The sequence below is a fragment of the Diadema antillarum genome, unplaced genomic scaffold (genome assembly GCF_040938485.1).
Source record: "Diadema antillarum isolate AM-2024a unplaced genomic scaffold, OU_Dant_1.0 seq00002267_RagTag, whole genome shotgun sequence".
In the NCBI taxonomy this organism is placed as follows: Eukaryota; Metazoa; Echinodermata; class Echinoidea; order Diadematoida; family Diadematidae; genus Diadema; species Diadema antillarum.
In genome coordinates this window covers 40,289-67,050 of record NW_027272895.1, presented here as the reverse complement: position 1 = coordinate 67,050, position 26,762 = coordinate 40,289, and the positions used below count along the sequence as shown (strand labels likewise).

At 37.6% G+C, this 26,762-nt stretch overlaps 2 protein-coding genes across 2 annotated transcripts in view; one reads left to right on the top strand and one right to left on the bottom strand.

Annotated features, from left to right (window-relative positions):
• Nucleotides 1-1,324: 1,324 nt before the first annotated feature.
• LOC139714416 (uncharacterized) lies at nt 1,325-12,188 on the bottom strand. The gene is made up of 2 exons (XM_071626124.1): nt 11,811-12,188; nt 1,325-3,542 (listed from the first exon to the last, which is right to left on the bottom strand). Exon 2 carries the CDS (start codon nt 3,539-3,541, stop codon nt 1,325-1,327), a length of 2,217 nt encoding a protein of 738 aa, XP_071482225.1. The 5' UTR covers nt 3,542; nt 11,811-12,188.
• An 11,438-nt stretch (nt 12,189-23,626) lies between these two features.
• Nucleotides 23,627-26,762, top strand: part of LOC139714414 (scavenger receptor cysteine-rich domain-containing protein DMBT1-like) — a 29,656-nt gene continuing 26,520 nt past the window's right edge. Inside the window, exons 1-2 of the mRNA XM_071626123.1 lie at nt 23,627-23,690; nt 24,477-24,821. Coding sequence (XP_071482224.1) covers nt 23,627-23,690; nt 24,477-24,821 — 409 coding nt within the window. The remainder of the gene's footprint in view (nt 23,691-24,476; nt 24,822-26,762) is intronic.

The window sequence follows — 26,762 nt, the reverse complement described above, 5'->3', positions numbered from 1 at the left end:
GTGTTCGGAGTAGCAAAAAAAAACAATATAATAGAACAGCTAAACCAGGGAGCTGGCCAAACAACCTGTTAGCTATCAAACAACAATGCTTTGTTACGTAATATTACGATGACACGTGTCCCCATTTTAGCACACAATAGTAATGTTACAATAAACGAAATTCACGTTTGAATCGCAAACGTTTCGCTCTTGGAGCCGGGGTAGCAAAACTCAAAAGATTGTTACGTAAAAGACTCTTCGTGGTGTTCAAGCCAGTTTTTACACGTTTCAGAACGAATAAACAGCATTGAAATTAACGAGGGAAGTGGAGCAATAACCCGTCAACTCTAAATCATTGAGTCTATTTTTACGTAAATTACAGTGAGCGTCTTTATAATGGTTGTGGAAGAATAGCCAACAGCTTTTACAGCTTAGAGGCTATAATTTGTGAGTGGCGGGAAATGAAAATAAAAGGATCAGATGAAAAAACAAAAAACAAAACAAAACAAAACAACGACTTCAAGGAACGTGACCGTCGGAAGAAGCAATACAGTCTATGGAGGACGGTTGGGGCGAAGACCATTAACTTCTATAATAGCTATGCTATATATCGTGATTCATTGGCAAGTTGTAGAATAACCCACATAGAATTACTTAATAAAATGGCTGAAATAGAATGATTTTGACAAAAAGTGCACATGACAATAAATATGAAAATATGGGACATACAAAAAAAAAATTGTCTACCCCATAATGAATTAAGGACCAGTGCTGTAACTGCGAGGATGAGTGTATGTTTTTGTTACATTCACTCCCATCTCAGAGCAAAATAAAAAATAATTAGCCAATCATCATTGGCGATGGTGACGATTTATTCAAGGGATTCAGTTGGGGGGGGGGGGGGATCGGGTGCGCGACCCCTTTATTTTTTATCAAAATGAAAGAAAAAAATAAAGAGAAAAAAATGAAAGGGGGCGCGCGACCCCTTTTATTTTCTATTTATTTTGCGCCCCCCTCCAGAATTCCTGGATCCGCCCTGAGATTTGACTCCTGTTTCATCTACATGTAATAATTTTTCCTACTTTTTCCCTGATTTCCACTAACAGACTGACTCATTTGATGAATTTCTACATGGTTGTAATATCAACCAAGCAATTAACAATGCTGACACAGTAATTTGTGATAGAATATTGATTCCAAGTCCTCCTTATAAAAGTAGGCTGTTTACAGGTAACATCACATCAGTTTACCCGAGGAGCTAATCCTAAAGAGCGTTCCACACTCGGGTTAAACCCATGATTCCCAGAGATGAAGGCACGACTTTTCTACTGCAGTCTTGACTCTTCTATTCACTAACAGCAGGAACTACACTCTGTACATCCTGGCTCAATGCAAGGGTGAGGTCCAGAGCGAGAATTTCACTGCGTAATCTGTCAAAATATACGGTTACGTTTCTTGCAATATTTTGTTTATCATATATTCCTTCTTCGTTTAATAATACATGTGAACCATCATCGTTTGTCCCCTTGTTTACCCCCTCGTCCGCGCCTTCCCTCTTAACTCCGTCTGATGAACCAACGTTGTGTACTCCTTCATTTGAGCCATGGTCGTCTACCCCTTCGTCTGTGGTTTCGTCATTTGTTGTCTCACTTGCGGCATTTTGAATCCAGTCTCCTTCAAAAATAATTTGGGCACTATTACGAATGATTCTAAGTACTTGCTCTTGATCGTTTGAAAGCGACAGATAGTGCTCACCGTTACCTTCTGATAGATGTCCTAACACAATATATGGTAACTGAAAGGTAAAAATGTTACCATCAATAATTTCTGGTGAGATCAATGTCGTACCTCCGTTCAATGAACTTATAACCAATACCTGTATGTTAAAGATATCAGCAATCGCTTGTAAGGTGAGATGGTCTCCAAAGCTTCCATTGCTTGACATACGAGAAAGGTAGTTCTCTGGCGTTTCCGTGAGAAATGCAGACCATCGTCTCCCGTTCCTGAAGCAAGCGTTGGCTTCCAGGTATTGAACAACTACTTGTCTGAGAGTGACATAAGGTATAGAGATTCCCATTAATGCTAATTGATCAGATGCAGCTCTAAATTGACAATTACCATCTCCCGTCGGATTTAAACGTACAGGTAGTCCAGAGTCTTCGCAAAGCTGGTCAATTCGATTTTTCTGAGTTACAGGTATATAATAATTCTTAAAATGTTGCCTTCTTGGAAGTGTGCCTCGTTTGCGTTTGTTTTGATTAGACAAAGTATCGGTAGTTATGTCCCCCAAACGAAACCATTGTTCTGATTTCGTATTCGTATAAGGATGTGTGAAAGCAATCTTATATTTACGTATTTTGCATTTCCTTTCAATAATTCTGCCAGGCAAAATTGTCAATCTGTTCGTCGCCCTCGATGTATTAGCTAATCGAACGAGAACCTTGTCCCCAACATGATACACAGGTATCTTGAAACTCCGTTGCTGGTGTAATCCCAGTCCTGCACCTTGTGTGCATGTTTGCGTGGAAGCCTGCTCCATGATGAGGCTCACTCTCCTGAGCCATTCTTGTATATTACTTGTTCCACTTGTCTTTTCGCCGCAGGAACCATCAGGGAATCGGCCGAAGAAAACATTGAATGGGGTGTTCCACCCTAAGATTTCCATAGGTTCGTCGTTCAGAACCGTTGCATATTCGGGTAGTTTGCGTGCCCAGTCTACACTTCGCTTTTCAGAAATCAGGTGGAGAAGTATCTCTGACCCAAGAGTTTTGTGAGATCTCTCAACCGTCCCCTCAAGGTCAGGATGATATTGGATACTTGTTATGTTTTTGATCCCTCTATGATTCAACATAGCTTTTACCTTCCCTTGGAATTCTGATCCCGCTTCGTGTTGTATGTAGGTTGGAGGGCCGAACGAGTCAAAAATGTCCGACAATTTCCGTGCCACTCTGCCGCTTGATTTAGTTTCTATCGGCCTCAACCACGTATAGCGACTGAACTCATCGATTGCGGTTAGCATGTATCTGTAGCATCTTTCCTTGTGTGTAGCTGCTGTTTTCAGTTTGAGAAGGTCTACCCGAACTTTTTCCATCACACGATTCGCTGTAATTGGCATATATGGGGCCTTGTGTGTAAATTTCTCGTACAAGCGCCGATGTGTCGTACATTGTGATAATACTTTTCGAACGGCTTCTTCAGAAATGAAGGAAAACCTATCCTTCAGTCTATTATGTATCCGCCTAACTCCTGATCCTTCTTCCTTGTAGTACTCCTCCATAACAATAGTTTGTATTTCCGTCTTTTTCAATACTCTTCGCCCGTCTAGAAATAGTTTTGGTGGGTCACCTTGCAGAGTGAATCTTCCTCTATATCGGTTAAATCGGGTTATGGCCGATTTTTCGGCGACCGTTCTTTTGGCGCATGCAACGTTGAATGAACCTTCCACGAGCTTCACTATTATATTGTAAGTATCATCGTTCATAGCAGATGGTTTTCTGTTTCCCCGACATTCAGCCACCGCTACAAAGAGCAGCACAAGGCCCATGCATGTTAGGAACTGCATCCTGGAGGGAGAAAATGAGAGTACAAAAAGAGAAAGAAATCTAAATCTGAATTCAAAATGTCTATTGATAAATATGAATTCATTTGATCTACCGTATGGCATTGCTTTACAATATCACTTCAATTTCCATAACATTGTATACAAATGTGTCAGCGCAAAAGTAGGGTTATTTTGAACAATGTCATCAGTTTTCGTCTCATAATATATATCATACACATTTTAGATGTACACTGCAGAGGTGAACGAACTTCAGTCTTCAAAAAGAATACAGTCTGCAAAAGAAAAAAAAATAAGTAGTCACTTCTTCAATTGAGAGTACCTACAGAAATATTTTGCAATGAAAACAAAATAATAGAGTAAATTAAAAAAAATTGTTAACATGTTTTTGTTTTTAAGATGAACCTACTTTTAAATTCTGATCAACCATTAGTAAAATGAGTAAATAACGATTCACCGTCCTGTGGTACAAAATATCTAAAATGAAAATGAAATGAAATTGGCATGGCCTGACATTGATGGATCTTCAGATGCCCTCACCTTCTATAAAGAGTTATTCAAAAGTTTTACAAGCTATGAATTTCTTGTGAATTCCTCTTTTCCGTGTGGAGTTTTAAATCAAGACTGTACTGCTTACTTGTTTATTCATCCAAGCCAGAGTTGATACCATTATAAAAATTGTATTCATGTTTTGTTGAAACGTACGTGATTAAAAGTTCCTTTAAATATTATGCACTCATGTAAGCGTTATGTATGTTACTTTGTATTACGTTATATGGAAATGAAATCATGTGAACTGAATTGAATTGAATTGAATTATGAATGTGCATTGTTATAATAAAAAAAGGTTGAAATTGCAAGGAACAAAAATGATAAAATCACGCTAAGAAATAAATTCAAGACAAACATAATTTCAATGAGGACCGCCCCATCCCTATGACTGTCTTTTTTTTACAACATAGAACTTATGACTGGATAAAGCACTACCATACCTGAGAATAAAAAAAAAACAACAACAAACGTTATTTTTCTCAGAACTGTAATAATTGGAGGTACACCTTTGGTAAAAATAAAAGAAAGAAAAAGAAACCGTAAACTACTCTCTTATTTTTTTTTTCTTTGACTGCGTGACAAAATTAAAAGTCATTATGTATAGTATCACTCCTGGTTTATAGATCAGGCGATTTTTTTTTTTTTTTTTTTTTTTAGACTGGGTTAAACACAGCCTGGTGTAGTCACAGTCCGTATGTCCCCCCCCCCCAAAAAAAAAAAAAAAACAAAAAAAAAAACCAAAAAAAAAAACCAAACAAACAAACAAACAAAAACAATCGGATTTAAGCCTTCATAGTTACAATTTGATTAAAGTTATTTCTGTACGTCCGTGTCTAAATATAACATCATACCTATAATATATAATATATACCAAGTTTAGCACTTGGATGCTCTTGGCACTGCATATCAATGGTTGAACACAATGGAAAGAACTTGGAGGAAAGGGTTTCCTGACATGCTCTACACAGTTCCTCATTTTTCTTTGACCACTTAAACAAATCGAATGGGGGTTTCCTTCCCAAACCAAAAGCGCACTTTGGATTGAGCGAAAGCAGCAACATTAGTAGAACACATCAGTGGAAGTTTGAGGTAAATCGGACGATCGATGCAAAAGTTATGCATTTTTGAAGTTTTGGTGTTGGAACCGCCGGATGAGGAAACAACTAGAGGTTATGACGTATGTGTGGACAATATGAAATATAAAGAAAATTCCACACACAAAAACACTTTTCTAGCATAATCAAAGAGCACTTGACTCACCGCTTCCACAAACCAAGGGGAATAATTGCTTCCCTTAACATTTATGTAAATATCAAATTGGTGTAAGTGTAATTTTCATGAAAAATGAAGTTTTGTGGAATTCCTGGTCAATGTCGGATTCTGGATATGACCTAGCTCTGTGGAGCACTAGGATAAAATTCAAGTTCCTTGGATTTTCTCCTAGATTTCATTAGACTTTGTCCACTTCGCCTCAACTGTACGTTCTAAGCCCAGAATGTAGTCAGCATAACAAAAGCTCGTAAAGCGTGTTGCATGCTTTGATCGCCTACACGTTGTGTCCCAGCTGCGTCGGGTGGGTATACAGTGTATACATGCGGACTCTTGAACTGTGCGAAAACCACATTTGTGGAAATCGCATTAAAAAACACTTTGTCCTCTATGTGCGAACAATAAGCCCTACGTGCACACAAGAAGTCCTGTGGAGCCGGGAAATGTGTAAAACCCGGGAAATGTGCTAAACAACAGGAAATAAGCTAACGTCTGGCCGGGAAATGTGCGGAAAGCGTGAAATGTGCAAACGTCTTCGATGCCGTGAAATATGCAGATCTGTATTGCATCAACTGTTTTAAATGTCATATAAAGATGTCAACAATTCTAGCAAAAGGAAAGAGCGCTTGACTGAGACTCTAACTTTTCAGAAAGCACGTGGAAGATATGAGTGTCAGTAACAAGTCGAGGGAATGTGTACTTTTCATTTTGTGAAATTCTCTTTAGATTTTCTTTCTTTATATCATCACGTATTTATACTCAATACACTCAGGCAAGATACGCACTTTTATGATGTTTATCAGGGACCGCGAAATGGGAGACAGGGGTGGGTGGGGGCTGGAAGACTTAACAAAAAAGCAAAAGAATATATCTTTAGCACCTCCCTGGGCCTCACCACTAGAGTTCTCATGGAAAGTTGCCCCCATACACCCCTAGGCATCATGCTCGTTAAAGGGCAACGTAGATTGAGTGAAAGCAGCAACATTAGCAGAACACATCAGTGAAAGTTCTAAGAAAATCGGACAATCGATGCAAAAGTTATGAATTTTTTGAAGTTTTGGTGTTGGAACCGCTGGATGAGGAGACTACTAGAGGTTATGACGTATGAGTGGACAACAGCATAAAGAAAATATAAAGAAAGTTCCACAAAACTTCATTTTTTATGAAAATTACAAATTCCATCAACTTGATACTGACTTGTAGCAATTATTCCCTCTGCTTTCTGAAAGCGGTTAGTCAAGTGCTCTTTCATAATACTAGAAAAGCGAATTTTCGTTGAATTTCCTTTATATTTTCTTTGTATTGTTGTCCACTCATACGTCATAACCCATATTAGTAGTCTCCTCATCCAGCGGTTCCAATACCAAAACTTTAAAAAAATCATAACTTTTGCATCGATTGTCCGATTTTCCTAAAACTTTTACTGATGTGTTCTACCAATATTGCTGCTTTCACTCAATCCACATTGCTCTTTGGGTTTGCGTTCCCTTTAAGCTAGGAATGAGTGCCTGTATCCAGACAGAAAAATCCGTTCGTCCAGAGGAGTTCTTTTTTTGACATTTACGGCTCTCCTCTGTAGACATTATCGGAGAGGGATTCCGTGAAGCCAGATGGAGTAATCTCCGCGGAACTTCACTAGTATCCCCAACGACAAGTTGAAAACCGATCTTTTGGTCAACCTTCTTTCATGCTGAGCTATTAGCGCCATCTATCTTTGAAAAGGAATCCCAGTGCAGTTGAAAGTTAGTCTTGATAGTAAGCAGGTCAATAGCACAACTCTAAAAATTTGTTCCATGCGGATGAAACATAAGGAAGTTAAATATCATTTTGAAGTTATGTTAATTTTCAGGAAACACTTCCTGAACATTATGAATATGAATATGCAAGTATTGAAGTGCTGACGTCATTCCCTCACAACCTGTCATAGTTTGCATATTAAGCATAGTTTTCTCAATACGACCATCTTACAGCGTGTAGCAGCAATGCATTAATTTCAACAATATTGCACAGTTTGAGGTTCAAATTGCGCACTTCGCTCCCAGAAATGACTTTTTAGTGTCCCAAGTGGGAAATTCAATTTCAATTTACATATGTGCAATATCCTACTTATCCATTCATTATTGGCAGCCATAGTGCATCCATGCATGCATTATAATATGCTAATCTATTTCGACACACAAAAATGGAATGTCAAACAATTATCATCTCTTTTACCGTGCACAGAGCTGGAATTTAGAGTGACCAAAGACATTCTCTGTTTACATTATTTGCAATGCGTTTATTCATTTGTATGAGTCTGAAAAACGAACGGAAGTACCAGGCCCGTAGCCAGGATTTTTCAAGGGGGGGTGCGGTCACTAAAAAAACGGACCTTCGGTACCAATACCAATGATGACACACACACACACACACACACACACAATTATATATATATATATATATATATATATATATATATATATGTATATATATTCTTTGGACGACCGAACTACAAAAGTTGTATAAGAATTTGCGCGCGAAGCGCGCCGCAAATTGTGAATTTTGACTGTTTTGATGACGTTTTAAAGTCTCGAGGAAATTTGTATTTTTGTCTGTTGCATGCAATCGCGTTACGGTATTTCATCTAGGAAATAGTAAAAACTCATTTTGCCAGGAAGTTGCAAAGTTTAATTGTGTTCGAGACTCTGCGCGCGTAGCGCGCCGCAAAATTGAGAATAGTGATTTTCCTGGTGTTGTTTTAACTTTTATTTTTTTCTATTGTATATACCCGCGTTAGCAGGCCTGAAGCCAGGATTTTTAAAGGAAGGGGGGATTGCGTTAATTAACAAAACGGTCCTTTGATACTGTCCCGGGAGGGTAGCGACAATTAAAAGTTGGACACCATGCTCATACATGGACTTTCAAAATGGCCCCTAAACGAGTAATGATCATATGATTTTTTTGGGCCTTAAAAACAAGTATTCCTTAAATGTTTCCTGCACCCTAAAGAAGTACTTCATCATGATTGAACAATATACCATTTTCCCAAATTTCGGCCTTTTTGATACCCTTTGATTATATACGCTCGTACATCACACTTTCCATCTAATCCGTGAGAAAAAACGACCCCTATTACGCGTTTTCTTTAGCGAGTATGGTCACGGTGTCCACCTTTCAGTTGGAGTTTTCCATCCCATTGGATGCTGTTTGGAAGATGAAACATTCACTTTACTATACAGTATATCAGCCGTTGGTATGCGAGTTTGTCAAAAACGAAAATAAATAAGAAAATTTTTAAAACAAAATGAATTGTAAATGTGAACCATTTATATTTTGCCTCCTTGTGGTAGGATATTTCCAGCATTTCCGAACTTTCAAATAATCATTTTAGATTTAATAATATTAAAGGTAGTAGATCCGATTCGCAAACATCTCCAATATCAGTCAAATGTCATATTAACCATCATGCTAAGAAGGTTTTCTTTGTGAAATTTGGAGGTCAGTGAAATTCAAAAATTAAACATCCATTAGCCATTGGAAGAAGTATATAAGCGCCCGATTGCAGACAGCAGGTGGCAAGGTGACCGTTGCAACTACGTACATTATTACCACCTCCAAGGAAATGCACCAGTCCGACTACAGCCATCATCGAAAAATGAGATGGAATGTGGAATGTATTTGGTCGTTTTTGCTCCCAAACTTAACAGTTATGTTGTCAATAAGGCTGCTACGTATCTAGATAATGTCTCACATATAACTGTATCTGGATATTGCGTTGAAAATGATATTTGGCGAGAAACAAAAGCTTGAAATCACAGGAATTCACACTGCTGACAACGGCAGACAGTGAAGGTCAACGGCTCAAATTTTCGTTGGTAGTCTCGTCACGTGATAGTTCTGTATGGATTGTACACGTTCCCTATGACAGCAATTGTGAATGGGTAGTCTAGCTTTACTGCAAATTTGCGTCAGGACTGCTCAACCAATGGACAAGATTCTTATGTCACAAAAATGGGCAGAACCTCTACTTTCTGAAACCGTGCGCCCCAAGTTTGTGCGATCTTCCGTTCTCGAGATATCCCGTCTGGAAGAATTGCAAGACGGCAAAATATGCTCAAATTCGTCAAATTTGGACTGTTCGCCATAGACAATTCTACTCATAAGGTACTTTTCTGATCTAATTTGCGTCACTGCTACAAATGTTACAATAAAGATATATACACATAAATAATCCCTAAAGTGTCCACTTTCAGAATCCGGGCGCCCCAAGTTTGCTTCTTAAACAGTTTAAAAGTTATGGCAGATTTTGTGGAAAAATGCGTCGATTTTTGACCCGTTTTACGTGTTGTAGCGTTCGCGCGGAAGCGCGGCTTCGCAGATGACCGAAAGTTTTCAATATGTAATAGCTCGCACAAATTGATACATAACATTTGTGTTTGTGTGCATGGGGACGATCCGATGGTTCATACAACAAAAGGGTTTCGTACAATTATTTTTAACATTGTTAAACGTACTCTTCCACATTTACGTAGCATATAATGTGTCTTTATATTTATTTGGATTGTTATCTTGAGAATTGCTAAAAACCGTTATTATGAAAAAGTGGACCTTTCAGAATTTGGGGGGGGTGCGTACGCACCCGACGCACCCCCCCTGGCTACGGGCCTGAGTACAGATACAGTATAGATATGGATTCAATTTTTTTTCTGACGGACGTATTCTGTCCCTCCGGTAAACGCACGCATGGTTCTCCCGACTTCAGTTCAATGGACGAGTCCGTTGGCTCTCGATCTCTGCGGTTGTTGCGGTCAAAGGGATCGTAGTTTTGGTTGAGACCTAATTTCAGGTTTCTAACATTTTTGGGTGAGATAATGAGAAACCTCATAAAACATGAAAGAGCATGTCATTCTATGAGGAATTCAACGTTTATTTGATGAAAATTGGTTTTGAAATGGCTGAGATATCTAAAAAAGAGCGATTCTAATAAAGTGTGGGACCCACACTTTATTACGATCGTTTTGTTTTACTGTTTTTGGATGTTTCAGTCATTCCAAGCCTGATTTTCATCAAATAAAGTTTGAATTCCTCTTAAAATGGTATGCTCTGTACCATATCATAAGCGTTTTCTTGGTATCTTGCAAAAAGTTAAAAGCCAAATTAAATTCTCTTCTCCACCAATACTGTACTATCCCTCAAATCGCATACTCCCTAGTACACTCCGAGTAGTCTAGTCTGGGCTTCAGCCCATGGAGTACAAAGCTCAGTGTTGCGCCAGCCATTGATCTTTCTTCATGTCAGATACAGTATTCTAGAAGCCCCATCAGTGCTTCAAATGTGCGAAATCATGGCACTGCAAAGTTTTCCAACACTATCAATAGTATCATGCTTCTCAGGTGTGCATCTACTGGTATACTGTAGCAATTTAATGTACGAGGGGTCATTCAAACATGTATATCTCGGGATTTCATTTCTCTATTCAAATTGTACTCATACGAACATATGAAAGACTATTGGGAATACATGATGCGAGAGACAAAAAGAACAAAAAAAAAGAACCGTTGTTTACCCTTTGGTTTGTGATAAGGGTAGATAACGGTCTGGTATCAATACAATAATTTGAGATTTGACATCATGAGAATCTGGTGTCAGGAATGAACATAATAGTGAGAATGGATAATCGATCTACACTGTAAAAACATCGGTGTTAGATTTAACACCCGTGGTGTAACACCGATCAAACTTCAATAGAGGACCACACCCACAGGTGTTAAAAATGCACTGTGATGGTGTTGAAAAGTGTTCACCTGACACTTCGTGGTGTTAATTTGACATTGTATACCTGGTGTTATTTTGACACTGTACTGGTGTTAATTCAAAAATGACACCACATGGTGTTGATTTGATATTTGTTGGTGTTAATATCAACACCCGTCCAGCTTCAATAAGGGACCACACCAGCTGGTGTTACTTTGGTGTAAATTTATTTTCACATTTTTTCAAAAATCTAGTATTTTAATGTAAAATTCTTGATCGTCTTGTTTAAATTAAAAATCAATAAGAAGTGCAGTTACTAAGAAACTCTTAAAAAAACAGTTTAAAATTTGGAAATGACACCCGGAGGTGTTAATTTAACACCATAAATGAGCACCGAAAATTTAACACCAGCTCGGTGTTCACTATTTAACACCGGACTTTTTGCAGTGTACTATAGTATTAAAAGACATGTAATTAGAAAGAAATGTTATCAGTAATATCATTCTTGGGAAAGACACTAATGTAATGACATCAATTGATCTAAACAGAAGCAAAACAAAAACAAAAACAAAAAACACGTGACCTTATATGTAGCGCGCGGGAATATTTATATACCTTCTTTATATGGGCTATATACTCTTATAAATAGCGAACTTTTAAATGTCAGAGTGTGTTCAAAGATTTGATGCTGTATACAAGGTATTAGCGAATTGCATACCTGATTCTTTGAAATAACAATTCAACAGTCACCCAAGGAAAAAATCCAGTGCTCTTCTGTTCTTTTTCAAGTGCTCTGGAGAAAACACTCAATGCTCGCTGATGATGCCGATAGGAGTAGTAGAGCGATCCGCGTGGTCGTGCCGATTGCTTGCGATGGCCTAGCTGTGTGTGGAACACTGCTTTCACATATTGAAATCGACGTCCCTTTAGATTACCTCCAGCATTTCTTGGGATTTTGTCCAATTCCTCCTAAATTTACGTTCTAAGCCCAAACTATAATCATTGTAAAACATTATACCTTCTACAGCTTGCCGTATGTCATCACCACAAACGTAAATTTTATGGAGCAAGCCGCGTTGGTCGTGTTGGGATTGAACTATGCCCACTGCACCCACAGTTGTGCAAAACACCACATATGTGCCAGTATATCGCCAACGAATGTGCAAACAGCCACAGCGCGGCGTACGTACAACCATTGTCCGTACGCCTCTATGGCTGTACAGTTCACGGAGAAGGCGTGTAATATACGGCCCCGTGGAATACTGTATGCAAATTTGAACAATGTAATGCAGCAGCGGGCACTAATGTGCAAGCGGCGAGAAGTGCATGAGTGTTCGATTCTTAATTCGCTGTAACATGAAGACGGCTAAACCATAGACTAGTGAAACGATGTGTGAGGCCCAGTATACCACGAAAAGTTTGTATTACAACATTTACGTACAGAATGGGAATTTGTACAGCAGGTAGACGTTATGTGAGCATGATGGTAATGTAAAGTAGCTCCACAATGTAGTCTAGTAGACGGGTTTTTGAGGAGAGTGTGTGTGTGTGTGGAGGGGGGGGGGGGGCACCTCTTATTGCAATGTAGTGGGCTGGTAAGAATTCCACGCAGTTCAATTCGTTATGGGGCCCTGTGAAAAGTCTCCAAAAATCATGGATTCCAGGGGGTCAAACTAACGATATTTGCACAATAGCCCTAACATGCAAATTCGCACCTGTCATGAGAGAATATTCGTAAATTTCGATCGGCTTCCAGTCATTCGATTTTGAACAAATTAAATGTTCAAAGTTAAACCACATTTTCTAGGTCCTTTAACACGATGGCCCGGACGCCTTTTGGATTTGTTCTTACAAGTAAAACTTGCATAATACAAATTAGCTGTAACTACGATAAGAATATACAAATTGGAATTTGTATAATAAACGCATAAGAGCGTGATAGGCCTGTATAATTGTCTTCCATTATTTTTGAAATTATACAGGGGACGAACTGATGAAAATGTTCTCAAGCTAACAAAAGATCAGGTACGAAGTAAATGAATCAGGATTTGACAAAAGAAATAGATATGGAAATTTGTCTGCAATGTAATACGCGAGCCCGAGATTTCATGAGGATGTATTCAAGGTATCGTTATCTGCATAATCTCGACAATTAGATTATGAGCGACAATATAATGTATACATTATATAATATATATATATATATATATATATATATATATATTGTAATGTATATACATAATATATATAATATATATGTATTATATGTTTAGATAATATATGTATATATATATTCATGTATAATTATACATGTATATATATATTGTAGTTGTTCCGCGTATTGGCAGTACTAGAAAATAGCAATAATAAAGTCACAACAGAGGAATGCAGGGAATGCATTAATAGCCAATCTTGATTTAGTGAATAATCCGAATATATATATATATATATATATATATATATGAGTCTGCATTTTGCATGAATTATTCTGTCTAAGACTTTGAAACTGTTTCACGAACTGTTTCAGAGACGACCAAACAAGCCAATGTCTTTGAAGATTTGCATCGTCGTAGCCAAATATGTTAATGAGAGACCTTACTCTCTAAAAAAAAAATAGAGTAAAAATTTTCACTCTTAAAGGAGTGAATACAAAAAAGAGTGAATTTAGAGTGAAATTGGAGTGAATTATGAGTGAAAATGTTCATTTTCACTCGTTTTTAGAGTGACGTCAGGATCACTCCAAAATAAGTGAAAATGAACATTTTCACTCGAAATTCACTCGAAATTCACTCTAAATTCACTCTTTTTTGTATTCACTCCTTTAAGAGTGAAAATCTTCACTCGATTTTTTTTAGAGAGTAAAAAGGAGGTTCCCGAAAGGTAAATGTTTACTGACTTCAAATATACTTCTGAAACACTCAGTGAAATTTGGAGCAAAATCATGCGCACTTAACTTGCACTTGCACTGCAAAATGCCCAGTGTTAAATATGAAACACCGAGCTGCATGGTGTTAACATTTCCAGTGCTCATTTGTTGTGTTAGATTATCACCTACGAGTGACACTTCAAAACATGAAATTGTTTTTTGAATAGTTAAATAAATATTTTTTAAAAATCGTTGAATTTGAATAATTACTGAACTTCAACGAGACGATCAAGAACTTTCCGATAAAATACTTGTTTTTCTTTGTATATGTGGGTACACCACAGTAACATCAGATGGTGTAGTCACCTGTTGTCACTATCATTTCCATGGCATTTCAAATGGAATATAAGTGTCTGGTGGCAGAAACTACTTTTTACAGGCATGCACTTTTAGAACAACTTTAATCGCGTTGATTTAATGTTTGTTTTGAAAGGGGTAATGAGGGTAAGCTGTGATGTACAACACGTAATCGCTTTTTTAAATATCATTTTTGTCACTCAGTGTATTTTTCTGGGAATAGCTGTTATTTCTACACAATCTCTTCCGGTTTCCTCCATCTCTCTAAAGAATTTATATGAATAAAAGTGAAATTTCACAGCCAGAGTATGATCAAGTCGTGTTTTGATCATCTAGAAAGCTACACAGGCAGAAAAGCTATAGACCAGTCTGGCTTCACTCTGGGGTAAAGTGAAATCAATCATGCATATATGGGATTCTGATTGGATCCTGCTGGATATAGCACTTTCGGAACAAAACTCATTTTCATTGCTTGGTTTATCTATATTCTCACAAGAATTCCAATAATTTAAAAAAGTTTACTGTACACAGTAAAAAAATAAAGGTTCAAATCTGCACCCTATTTGTCCCTATAAAATAGCAGCACCCTGGTGCACAATAATGGCATCCTTTATTACGCAAGTATAGTAAATTAGATATCTTAAAGGGATCGTACAGTTTTGGTTGAGACCTAATTTCATGTTTCTCATATTGTTTTGTCAGTGAATTAATGAGAAACCTCTTATGAAACATGAAAGAGCATGTAAATTCTATGAGGAATTCAATGTTTATCTGATGAAAATTGGTTTTGAAATGGCTGAGATATCCAAAAAAGAGCGATTCTAATAAAGTGTGGGACCCACACTATAACGGTCGCTTTGTTTTACTTTGTTTTTCGATGTTTCAGTCATTCCAAACCCGATTTTCATCAAATAAACTTTGCAAATGGTATGCTCTGTATATGTTATAAGTGTTTTCTTGGAATCTCGAAAAAGTTAAAAGCCCAATTCTCACCTCTACCAATACTGTATCCCTCGGTACCTTCCTTTTAATATTCATATTCGTACCTACAAAGATGCAGACATATCCATCAGAGTGTAAGTTTGATCTTACGAGCAAAACCTTGGTACTCGTGGTCCAAGTTTTCAATTCACAATGTATTAATGTTTATGGTGCATGTTTCCACCCTTGATTAGCACTAAACTAAGGGTGCAATTTTTGTACCCCTGCAGGTTAAAAATTCAGAGTATTGCACCTCTAAGGGTGGAAATTGCTTATTGTGTTGCAAATTTGCACCCTATAGGGTGGTTATAATATAGCGACAATTTTGGGGTTCAAATTTGAACCCGTATTTCTTAGCGTGTAAGGGAATGCTATAATAGTTGAATACATTTTCTATCCAATCTGATACATAGATATACATGTAGATATAGGTGCAACCTTTGGGAACGCTTCATATGTATGTATATGTATATATGTGTGTGTATATATATATATATATATATATATATATATATATATACATATATATATTAGATGTGTTTGAAGACAAGAAACCCCAAATAAACGACACAAACATTAAAAAAGACGAATTGATAAAGTCTACATACTTAAAGGAAAGTAAAAACACGGGATCTTGAAGTCCTTGCACAAAATAGAACAAACAAACACCGCATTCATTTGACAAAATACGACAAAATACAAGCATCACGTTTACGTAATACAATGTTCCTACGCCAGGGAGATATATTTCAATAGCATTTTCTCTCTCAAAACAATATTTGAAATAGCAGAACGTCCCCATGTTGACATGCAACTGACGTTCCATTCACCACAGATGCAGATGTTTTGACCATTTTCAAAAGAAAATGCATGACTGACGGCTAAAAAAAATCGATCTATCTTGTGATCATGTGGAAGAACGTAAAACTAGTTATTTGTCCACGAAGATTTTACTCCTGTCGTGTTCTAGAGGGATGGATGGCTGGCCCCCCTCTCCCTCATTTCCCTCCTTCCAGTCTCAAAAGTTTCTTTTGAATCCCATATTCTTTGCTCAATTTCCACTATTAAATAAGTTTCTTTTCTGTATGTTTTCTGTTATTCCCATTTTCCCTTTGTGTTCCTTCATATCCAATCAATAACTTGTCTTCGCGATTTTATCCAAGGGAAGTGACCTTCTCTTTGGCATGAAATTGAAAATCACAGTGAAAACGATAGGTATTAGTACTGATACAATAACTATTTAACAGTCCTTTTGATTGTGTATTGTATCACTCAAGACCATTTCCACCTCTACGGCTGCATTGTGCCATAACTTCAGTACTGAATAACACTTACATAGCGCTCAATACTGGCGCTTTTAAGTGCATTAATAAAAAAATGTTTCAGTTGAACCATAAAGAGATCTATGAGGCAAGAAAAATAACTACGACGAGACTGTTAAATCAAGTATGAGTACATTAGAATCTATCTTTTTTTTATTTTGGTCGAGCATAACTTTATGAATATATCAATCAAGGGTATCTATTGCAATATAGGGGACAAAAAAAAATGTCACACAAAGTGCACACGCATTTGTACGTTATATTTATATAATTAATTGGTTTTTACTCCTGGAATTTAAGAACATATCATATAATTAAAAAGTGTGTCAGACCGATTTGTTCTATTGAATTGATATTATGTGAGTTATTCGATGTACAATCCTTTTTATTTTATTATATCTTTTTCATATTCTACTCTTCTTTTGCTTGACCAAGGTATGTCACTGTTATCAATATTGAATACTAATGTATAAGATGATTATTAGTTAGAAACTGACTGCCCACACCTGGTCTACTTAAGTCACCTATAAAACAACACTTTCCATCCTGTACTACATGATGTCCATTCATTTTTTTTTGTTTACTCACATCATTGAGGATACAGGCTTTTTGTTATTGATAATGTTCTTAGCTTGATAAGATCATATACCAGACTATGCTTCAATTGTTCTATAAGTAAGTCTTATTGCAGTTTTCTTGTATGACTTCCTTTAGAAGTTTTATACTCACAAGTGCACGAATACTTACTTCCACATGAGTACACAATAATTATATGTATGTATACTTTATATCTAAGAAAAGTAAAGATTTCCCCACCCCATAAAAAGAACAAACATACAAGGAACAAAAGTGTAAGTTTTGAAAAAGAAAAAGAAGATACTTAGAAAACTGTTAAACACCGCATCTCAATTCACATCCCTCCCTTCGGTCTCTGTCTTTCTCTCCGTATCTCTCTTGACAGAGAAAAAAAAATCACTTATTCCAACAGAATACTGCAGCTCAAGGATGACTCGTCATTGGCTACGTTTTGTACGCATGCACAGGGTTATCGCAAGCTATTTCATGAGTCAGGCAGCTTTATAATATAATCATCTCATGTGCATAATCATGTACGCTGAGGAAGAAAACACGGAAGATTGTCCGGCATTATAGCAGATGTACACAGGTCGTGGTAAGTGGTGTTCCAGTAAACGTTGATTACATGTACTATAGCTCTGTTCTTGAAACGCTTCCGAAATGCCCGTGTATGCTCGTTAAATGCTTGAACGTTTACTGTCAATATCAAAGAGTTATTATAGACCAAAACATGGAATAGTACTGACGGGGGAAAGCAAAGCTACCATTTTAAATGGGACGTTGAAAATGTCAAAAAAACCTTACAAGATATAATTATCTCCACAATATTGTCAGTGGAATTACGTCTGAAAACAAATTTTCAGTTATCTGACTTCTGATGACATCTGTCCTGTAGATCTGCGGTAAGAAGATACTTTAATACCCATGACCGGCATCATTAAAGTTATGTCATCAGAAGTTCATTCGGGAAATATCTTGTTACAAGAGTTGAGTTAAACCAGTCCCACCAAGATTGGCCAAGGTATTTCATTTTAGTAGGCCCCGGCCATCTAGGTATATACTCCCTTGCCAGAAGCAGAAGCTTCGCTTTCAATTAAGTTGTGGCAATTTGCGTCCCTATTAAAAAGAGGGGAAAAGTGCAGTTTGTTTGCCTGCGATAACAAATATAATGTATATGTTACAATGTGTGTGTGTTTTGTCTAATAGTTTTTGTTTATTTTGTGCAGGTCGCAAACAGCAATGGTAATGTTTGCCTTTACCACATTAACAAGCATTCAACTGATAATGCTGTTTTCATACTTAGAAAGAGGGGAGAGCCCGACTTTATTCACCACTTCATCTACTACCGATACCAAAGCGGATGGTGTAATGTGGAAAACCATTCAAACCAAGCCGTATGCTATTACGATGTTTGGAGTAGAAGTTACAACGCAGATTCCTGGAGGAGACTCTTGGAGCAGAGACCCGTGGACCACGCCTTTAGAAGTTATATCGGCATCTTCAAGAGCAGTTTTCCAGGACTCTGTGGCGCCTTCGAGACAGTGATGGATGTGGGTCTAATGTCAGTCCGACAGTCCAGATGTTGTCTGGATGGTCCTGGCAAGCCACAGTGTGGTCGTGGTGGTTGATCATTCAGATGTTCACCGCCATACTGGGTATTGTGGGCAATTCCCTGGTGATCATCGTCCTCTTCACCAGAAGAGAACTCAGTCGCTCCATATATACTTTGATTGGTGAGCTGGCTGCGGCGGATCTCCTCGCGTCCATCTTTATGATACCACACCCACTACCACTCACGGTCCCTTCGTCAATTCTCGGGCACATGTAGGCCCTACTGCAAAGTGGTGTTCTCCCTTATGTTTTTGTGGGTGTCATTCAATGCGTCTATTTTCACTTTAACGGCCATCGCTGTGAGAAGGTACATCGCTGTGGCTTATCCTTTTCATTTTAAGCAGACATATGGTCACTCGGAAGAGGGTCGTCATCGTTATCGCAGAAAGTTGGATCGTGGGGTTTATGCTCACGACCCTCAAATTCGGAACCACAAACGTTGATAATTCCTCGAATTATTGCTCTGAGCTATTTCCTTCCAAAGACACCAAAACGCGTACGGGAATGATTCTGTTCTTAATTCTCTTTGTCATACCCGCCGTACTGTCACTCACCATGCGGGCAATGACTGCCCACGCCCTGCACTCCAGTCGCCGGTATTCCGTAAAAGAGGGCAATCAGAAGGGCAGATGGAACCCGTCGGCTAGACATCTAGCAGCACCTTACCGTATCCGGGCAATTACCCCCAGAGGGCAATTATCCCCGGCTAAATACTGGTTAGCGGTAAGGTTAGAGTTAAGATTAGGGTTAGGGTTAGGTTTAGTGTTAGGAGTTTGGGTAAGGGTTAGGGTTAGGTTCAAGATTAGGATTAGGATTAGGGCCAGGGGAAGGGTCCGGGGTAATTGCCCAGGGGGTAATTGCCCTAGACCCGAGTCTTATGCTATTCACCGTGGTTCTCGTCTTCATCGTTTGTTGGGGACCATCGCAGTGTTTCTACATTGTATATAACCTACACTCTTAAAACATCCGGGTCAGAACTGACCCGGAACTGGGTCCGTTGGGGTCACACACCGTTCCGGGTCAGAAATGACAAGGAATGGGGTCAGATATGATCCCATTCAGAGTCATGAATTGGGTCAGGGTGACCCAATGCGGGGTCTTCATGATCAAATTCCAAGTCATTTTTTGACCCGGAACGGTGTGTGACCCCATCGGATCCATTTCCGGGTCAGTTCTGACTCGGATTTTGAGTGTAGGGTTACTTCCAGACTCCTACTGGTACAGTCCATTAAACAACGCATTAGTTCTCCTCTCCTTCGGAAACTCCTACCCAAACCCAATCATCTACACTGTCCGTTATACCGAGAGTTCCGCGCGGCGATAGGAGAGCTGTTTTCTTCAAGGAAAGGGAAGACTATAAGGGCGCCTTTATTCAGTGAGCAGACAGAGGACTCTGGGCAAACCTGTCAAATCTGTTGAGGAAGTTGATTGCTAGACATCAGTCAAGCCTTGTTTGTAATGTTATGTTGAATTATTGTTTTGTTATGTTAGGCCATGTTTAATAAAATGAAATGTTCGTACCTTCCTCTCCGACATACAAACTGTTACATACCACATCACTATACATACAGGTATATATATATATATATATATATATATATATATATATATATAATATATATATACACTGAAAATCTCTTGCGAATTCACACAATAAAGTCTACGCAAGCTCTTTATTGAACTTAATTTACTCCCTATCTATTGCCTATACACATTTAAAATCATTCAGCAAGAACATTAAGACATGAATGGGTCGTATTCGTATTCTTTTTAATTGCTTAAAATGATTACTAGTGATTGATGATCTTCATTTTTGTTAACTTCAATTATTATCTTATATATGTAATCAACTTTTGTTTACTAATTTGTACTTTTCTTATTATTTTGTTATGTTCGGTGGCAAACTAATTTCAAAATAGCGGTAAACTAACTTGAATTAAATGGAATACTGATGGGAATTATGACGGGAACATGATAAAATGAAAATAAGATACATTTTGAATTTGTTGCGCAACATAAGTGCGAGTATAACTATATCATGTCTTTCTAACAGTAATTATGGTAATACACTGTTTTATTTGAAATTTGTATTTTCAGTATGAATATGAGCTATAAGACCTATAACAATTATTTGCTAATCACCTTTTACGAGACGTATTGTGATTAGAATTTACATGTTTTGGGAGATTTTTTTAAAGTTTTATTTAGTATTTACACGTGTGATATTTGCCACTGTCAAGTAAATTTCACCAAATCCCTTTCCTCTATTAAGTCATTGAAAAGTGGTTGCAGTATAGGCCTATTGCAAAGTATTTTAATTAGTTTGCAGGGAACCATGGCTTAATACTAAATAACATTGTGTTACGCAGTGGTATCAATCTCCTAAATGTTATCAGTAACCATGAATATCAATAACGGTAACAAACTTTTGTTCCGTCATATTCATTAGATGTAAAATCACTGGCTAAATTTGAGAAACGTTAAGGGTAGACCTTTTATCCTGAGGCTCATGTGTGAACACGCTGATTCCCAATTTTATAGCAATTAGGATGGAACGTTTATGACCTTATACCCGAGATACAATGCTATTATTGTTGTTTTTCCGTGTTCAAACGAAATGTAAAATGTAAAAGACATGAGCAATACGACGAAACGGAGGATCGCCAATAAAAACATGCCTACAAGCTGTGACACCTTCTTTTTCCTTTTTTCTACATCAAATCGACAGAAATTAATTCTGATAGGCCCCATATACCGACATCTTCATGAAGATGATTTGATATTAATGTGAACTTTGAGGTGGGATGATATGCACTGGGTCAAACCTTATTTTTGACTGACTAGTGAGTTACGCGATTTCATTCAGAGGATATAGATTGTGTGTTGTTTTACCTGCTTCTCTGATCAGGTTTTCCTGAATGATATTCTTACATGCTTGAATTCCTACTATTCTACAAATGATCAACTGCATAATTCCATGTACTGACAACGTATCTGTGAAATCTATGACAGACGTACCTTATCTTTAGCTCATAATGTTTGACCCGAAATGATACCGTGTACAATGTATTCAATGTAGCCTAGTCATTGCTAATGCGTAACATTTTGACAAGACCCTCTCACTCTGGCACTGTCAGGGGCGGCTACAACAGGCATGACAGGTGAGCGAGGTGAGCCCAGCCGAGCTCTCGGCTACGATCGCTGCGTCCGCCCTATTCGCGGCGACATTTAGCTCACCGCGACACTTGCCATGCTATGCTTGCTCTGCCCGTATTCTCTCTAAGGATTTAGGTTTAGGGGTGTGATAGGCTTTTAGGTTTAGTTTAATGTAAGAATTAGGATTAGGGTTGAGGTTACGTTTGTGGGTAGAATTTCTGTTTGACTCAGCCAATGTGTTAGCGCTTAGATATTTCTTAGGAGCAAATTTTCACAAGAGCAAATTAATTTCACGGAACCCTCGGAGAAAGGGTAGTAAAATTACATGCATTTTATGATCAGAAAACCACTTTAAGTGTGACGAATTCTCACTGAAGACAATAAGAAACCAAACAATCGTTGTGCTGCAAGTTACAAGATGTAGGACAGAGCAATTATGATATGAGTTTGTCTGTGTGTCATGTGCACTTCACATATTCACATTTAAAACCGTTCATTTTATTTTTAGTGAAAGATTCAAAGTGTACGACGTAACGATGCAAGTTTATAACTACCATCCTTTATCTCCGCTGATATTGCACAACATGAAAATATGAAAAGATACAAAGATATTGAAACCAACAGTGATAGCGAAAAACGAACGAATGTTATACCATGATTGAAAAGAATTTGCTTGACATCTGAGTTACTTTATAACTATGCCAACCTTTATCCCTGACTTCACCAAACTGTGAGAGATTCTTTTCTTTAAAGCAGGAGGAAGGATATTATATATTGGTACAGTTTAACATTTTGCAATTCAACAGTTGAATATCCACGTAGGTAACTCTCAAGTTCTTTATGTCAGATGACTTTAAAAGGTTATTTTTAATTCATGGAATTACTGAAGGGAAAATAGTAGAAAAAACTTTCAGTCTCTAGTTTTGAGCTGAAAGCTCTGGTAATGATCACTAGTAATACACAGTCTCTACATTATGAAAACCATTTTACAAACAAAGCAAAACAAAACGTTGCTTTGCATTGGGTTGGGGCGATCGGTAGGTATACGTGTTTTGTGACACATACGATTGCTAAAGTTGGCACCTTACAATACAGCGGGCATACTCGGGCCGGAGACAGGGATACACAGGCAGCTAAATGTTGGCTTCATCATTTCTCAGCAATTATGTATGAACCCTGTCAGAAAGATAAAGATAAAAATATTTACATCAGGACGAATCGACACATGCCCCAAGCGATGCATTGAGTTTTAACCTGCTCTCTCCATTTATCTTAAGTATATACTGTTCGTAAAATTACTCGCTATCGTTTTCCTACGTCAGCAAACTGTTTACGCCATCACAGCGTCTTACGTATCATTTCATAAGTTACTAATTTGCTTCAGGGCGAATGATTAAGACATGCATATCGTACGATGGTGTATGGACTTTGCGTGAACTAGGCTGGACCTTTCAATCTCTCCGAAGCTGAGTGCAGGATATCTTGAGATATGCACTCTTTTCAGTTTACATATTGGGCCCAAAGGTTGCTCGCCAAATGACATAGATAGGTATGCTGTAATATTTCTTCATCATACACAATATCATGTCATATCGCAGTTGGCAAATTTCAAAACTCTGGATTGCCTGGCCAAAGCAAGCAATGTCTTGACCAAGTTGTGACACAATGGCGAAGCTTGTTAAAGCATGTATTCTGGGACTTCTTTGTAGGTTTACGTTTGCCGATGTTGGTAAGAGCTCAGCTGTGGTCGTTCTTGTGGATAAGATGATCCATTCTTTGTTTAAATTGCTGTTAGGTAATTGTATTTCTTAGGAGCGTTGAATAAAATGCAAAACGTCATGGGGACCTTAGTTGTTCTGGAAATTATTTGGCTACGTACTGCTTGAATCGGTGAAGTAAGAATGCCACAACCATTCGCACATTCCGTAAATGGTTGTAATGAAGCTTGCGACATGGTAATTGATAAAGATTACTGAACGAAACCGGATTGCTATTGTGGAGCAGTACCGATTTAGTTTTACTGACAGTGACTGAAGTGAGTTATGGCTTCTAGCCTTTTATCTCGTAAAAAATTGTCCACAAAAATTTTCTGTTTTTTGTGTATTAATGTTTACTATATCGATTCATGAGACAAAGATGCTTTAATACTTTTGATAATGGGGTATGCATCTAAGTTTTTCCCTTATTTGATTTCTAGTTTGTGATATATATCGTTCATTCATAAAAAAAGTAGTCTAGATGTTTGTTTCATATAGTTACTTTTAAACTAATTCTTTATCTTGATATCTATTTCTTATTTATATGTATTCGCATGTGAGAATGACTATGCCATTTATCTATGAATTCAATAGGAGAGGTGTTTTGATTTTCTTTGCTCTGTAAGGTTTTATTCTCAAGTTTAATCATTATGTGTATCGACGGGAACATCAAGCTCTTATTTAGATGTGTTTGAAAAGTTACTTGATTCTTGAGGAAGCATCCTGTCATAGTTATAATGCTTTTAAACGACTGTAAGGAGTTCCAGAAAACGGTGAAGTCCGTCTTGTTGAAGGCTCGGGAAGTTACGAGGGACGCGTAGAGATCTTCTACAACTCCAAGTGGGGGACAGTGTGTGACAATTACTGGGGTATCGATGATGCATCGGTAGTGTGCAGACAGCTGGGCTTTCCTAACGCCACCGACGCCTTCCGATATTCATACTTTGGCGGAGGGCCACCGACTCAGCCTATATACCTTGATGACATGCATTGTAGAGGAAACGAAACAGAGCTATTGGAATGCGAACACGATGGTTGGGGAAGCGATCTCTGCCATCATAACGAGGATGCGGGCGTGAGATGCTATACAGAGTACAACGAAGGTGAGAATCGAATGAAAGGGGACGATTTTTCCCAAAGGAAACCAACTTCTTCAGCTGTTTTGCTTCTTTACACTTATTTGAAATATGAATATGGATTCAGGATTCAAAAATATACGGGAGAGTCCAATGTCTACACATGGTGGACATGAGCTTCCAATATGTGTTTATATCTGTCTCACAAAGCACACTTAATCATAAGAATCTTTAAAATAATGAAATATTAAGCAGCGCCTCTTAAAAACCGTTGAACTTCCATTATGTGTATATCTGCCTCACAAAACACATAAACACACAGACACACATGCACATAAGAATCTTTGAAATAATGAAATATTAAGCAGCGCCTCTTAAAAACTGTTAACTTTACTTGATTTATTGCGCTTTGGCCAGAAAACGTGAAGAAAAGAATTAATAAAGAAAACTATTTGCTTGGAACAAATACATATCTACACTTCCAATTTCCAACATTTAAATAATGAAAGAATGAAAATGTCTTCGCAGGTCAACTTTCATTCTTACACCCACTCTTTTACCATTTATATAAAATTAACGAAATTAGTGTCATGAAGACTTCATCAAAATAAAATTCTTCGAGATTTGCTTAGAAACATGACAATATAAAGATCTTGCCGAGTTGTTCAGACTAGTGCAGGGCAGCAGTCGGCAGTAGCTATACTAACAAGCAGTAAGCTAGAGAAAGTTCGCAAAGAACTGTAGTATATTGAATTGCGTCCATCTGTCTATGCGCACATACACACACAGACATTACGTTTACATCCCTCACAAAGCCTTTCTGTATAGTCCTCAGACTGGTCGGCAGGATTGAAAGCGACAAAATCTATTTGAATTACCATGAAAATCTTTGTCCCGTCACACTCCGATTATCTTTTGAATAATGCATTTTATGTTTGAATTATGCATGTCGTGATTATTACCTTGCAATGCGCTGTAGAGTATATTATAGTATAGCTGCGCAATATGATTTTCCTTTAGTAATTACTACTACTACTACTACTACTATTGCTATCCTTTCCGAGGAAATTATTAAAAAGAATATGCTATATCACGCTGGTGATTTGATAAACGTGCCACTTTATGCCACATAGATAATGACACGTCCAAAACCTGTATTATTTTCAGTGCATGAGATGGTATCGTATCCCGCTCATTGCACTGACACCACTACAGTGCGGGTTTTCCACCAACGCGCGAGAAGACTGGTTTGAGGTTCTCTGGCAAATTCATGTTGTTTTATGATACACTTAACATTATTTTTGCGGCGAAACGAACATCTAGAAACATAAATTAAGACATTGGACCCTTCGACTCAGCATACTTTCCATGTTTTGATATCAATGTGACCAACAAATTAAGACAGGCATGACATAGTATATATATATATATATATATATATATATATATATATATATACATATATATATATATGTAGGCGTATTATAGTGCTCTGCTTTACAGCATTGAGCACTTTTCAATCCTCAACAAACTATATATTCCCGACAAGATATATATATATATATATATATATATATATGTGTGTGTGTGTGTGTGTGTGTGTGCGAGAAGATGGGGCATTCACGGACGCAGTTATTCGAACGTACATGCAATTTATTTCCAAGCTTTCGGTCTTTAACTTCTTAAGACCTTCATCAGGGCTGTACAGAAGTAATACATAAAATGGTTAACATGCCTTCACTCGTTAGCAGGATAACATGAGTCTTAATATTTCGTCAATGGTTTCGTACTTGTATAACAAGATACAATGATAATATGAATGAATCATTTTATGATATCATTGGGTACATTTCATTAAGGTATGATAATATCACACTAAACATTCACGTGTTATTGGTTATAAAAATACAGTATGAGGGTATACAGCAATAGTGGTCAATTTGATATCCTCGTGTTATATATACAATG

Excerpts from the sequence above, each read along its gene's own strand:
- LOC139714416 (XM_071626124.1), bottom strand. The coding sequence starts at position 3,541 with ATGCAGTTCCTAACATGCATGGGCCTTGTGCTGCTCTTTGTAGCGGTG.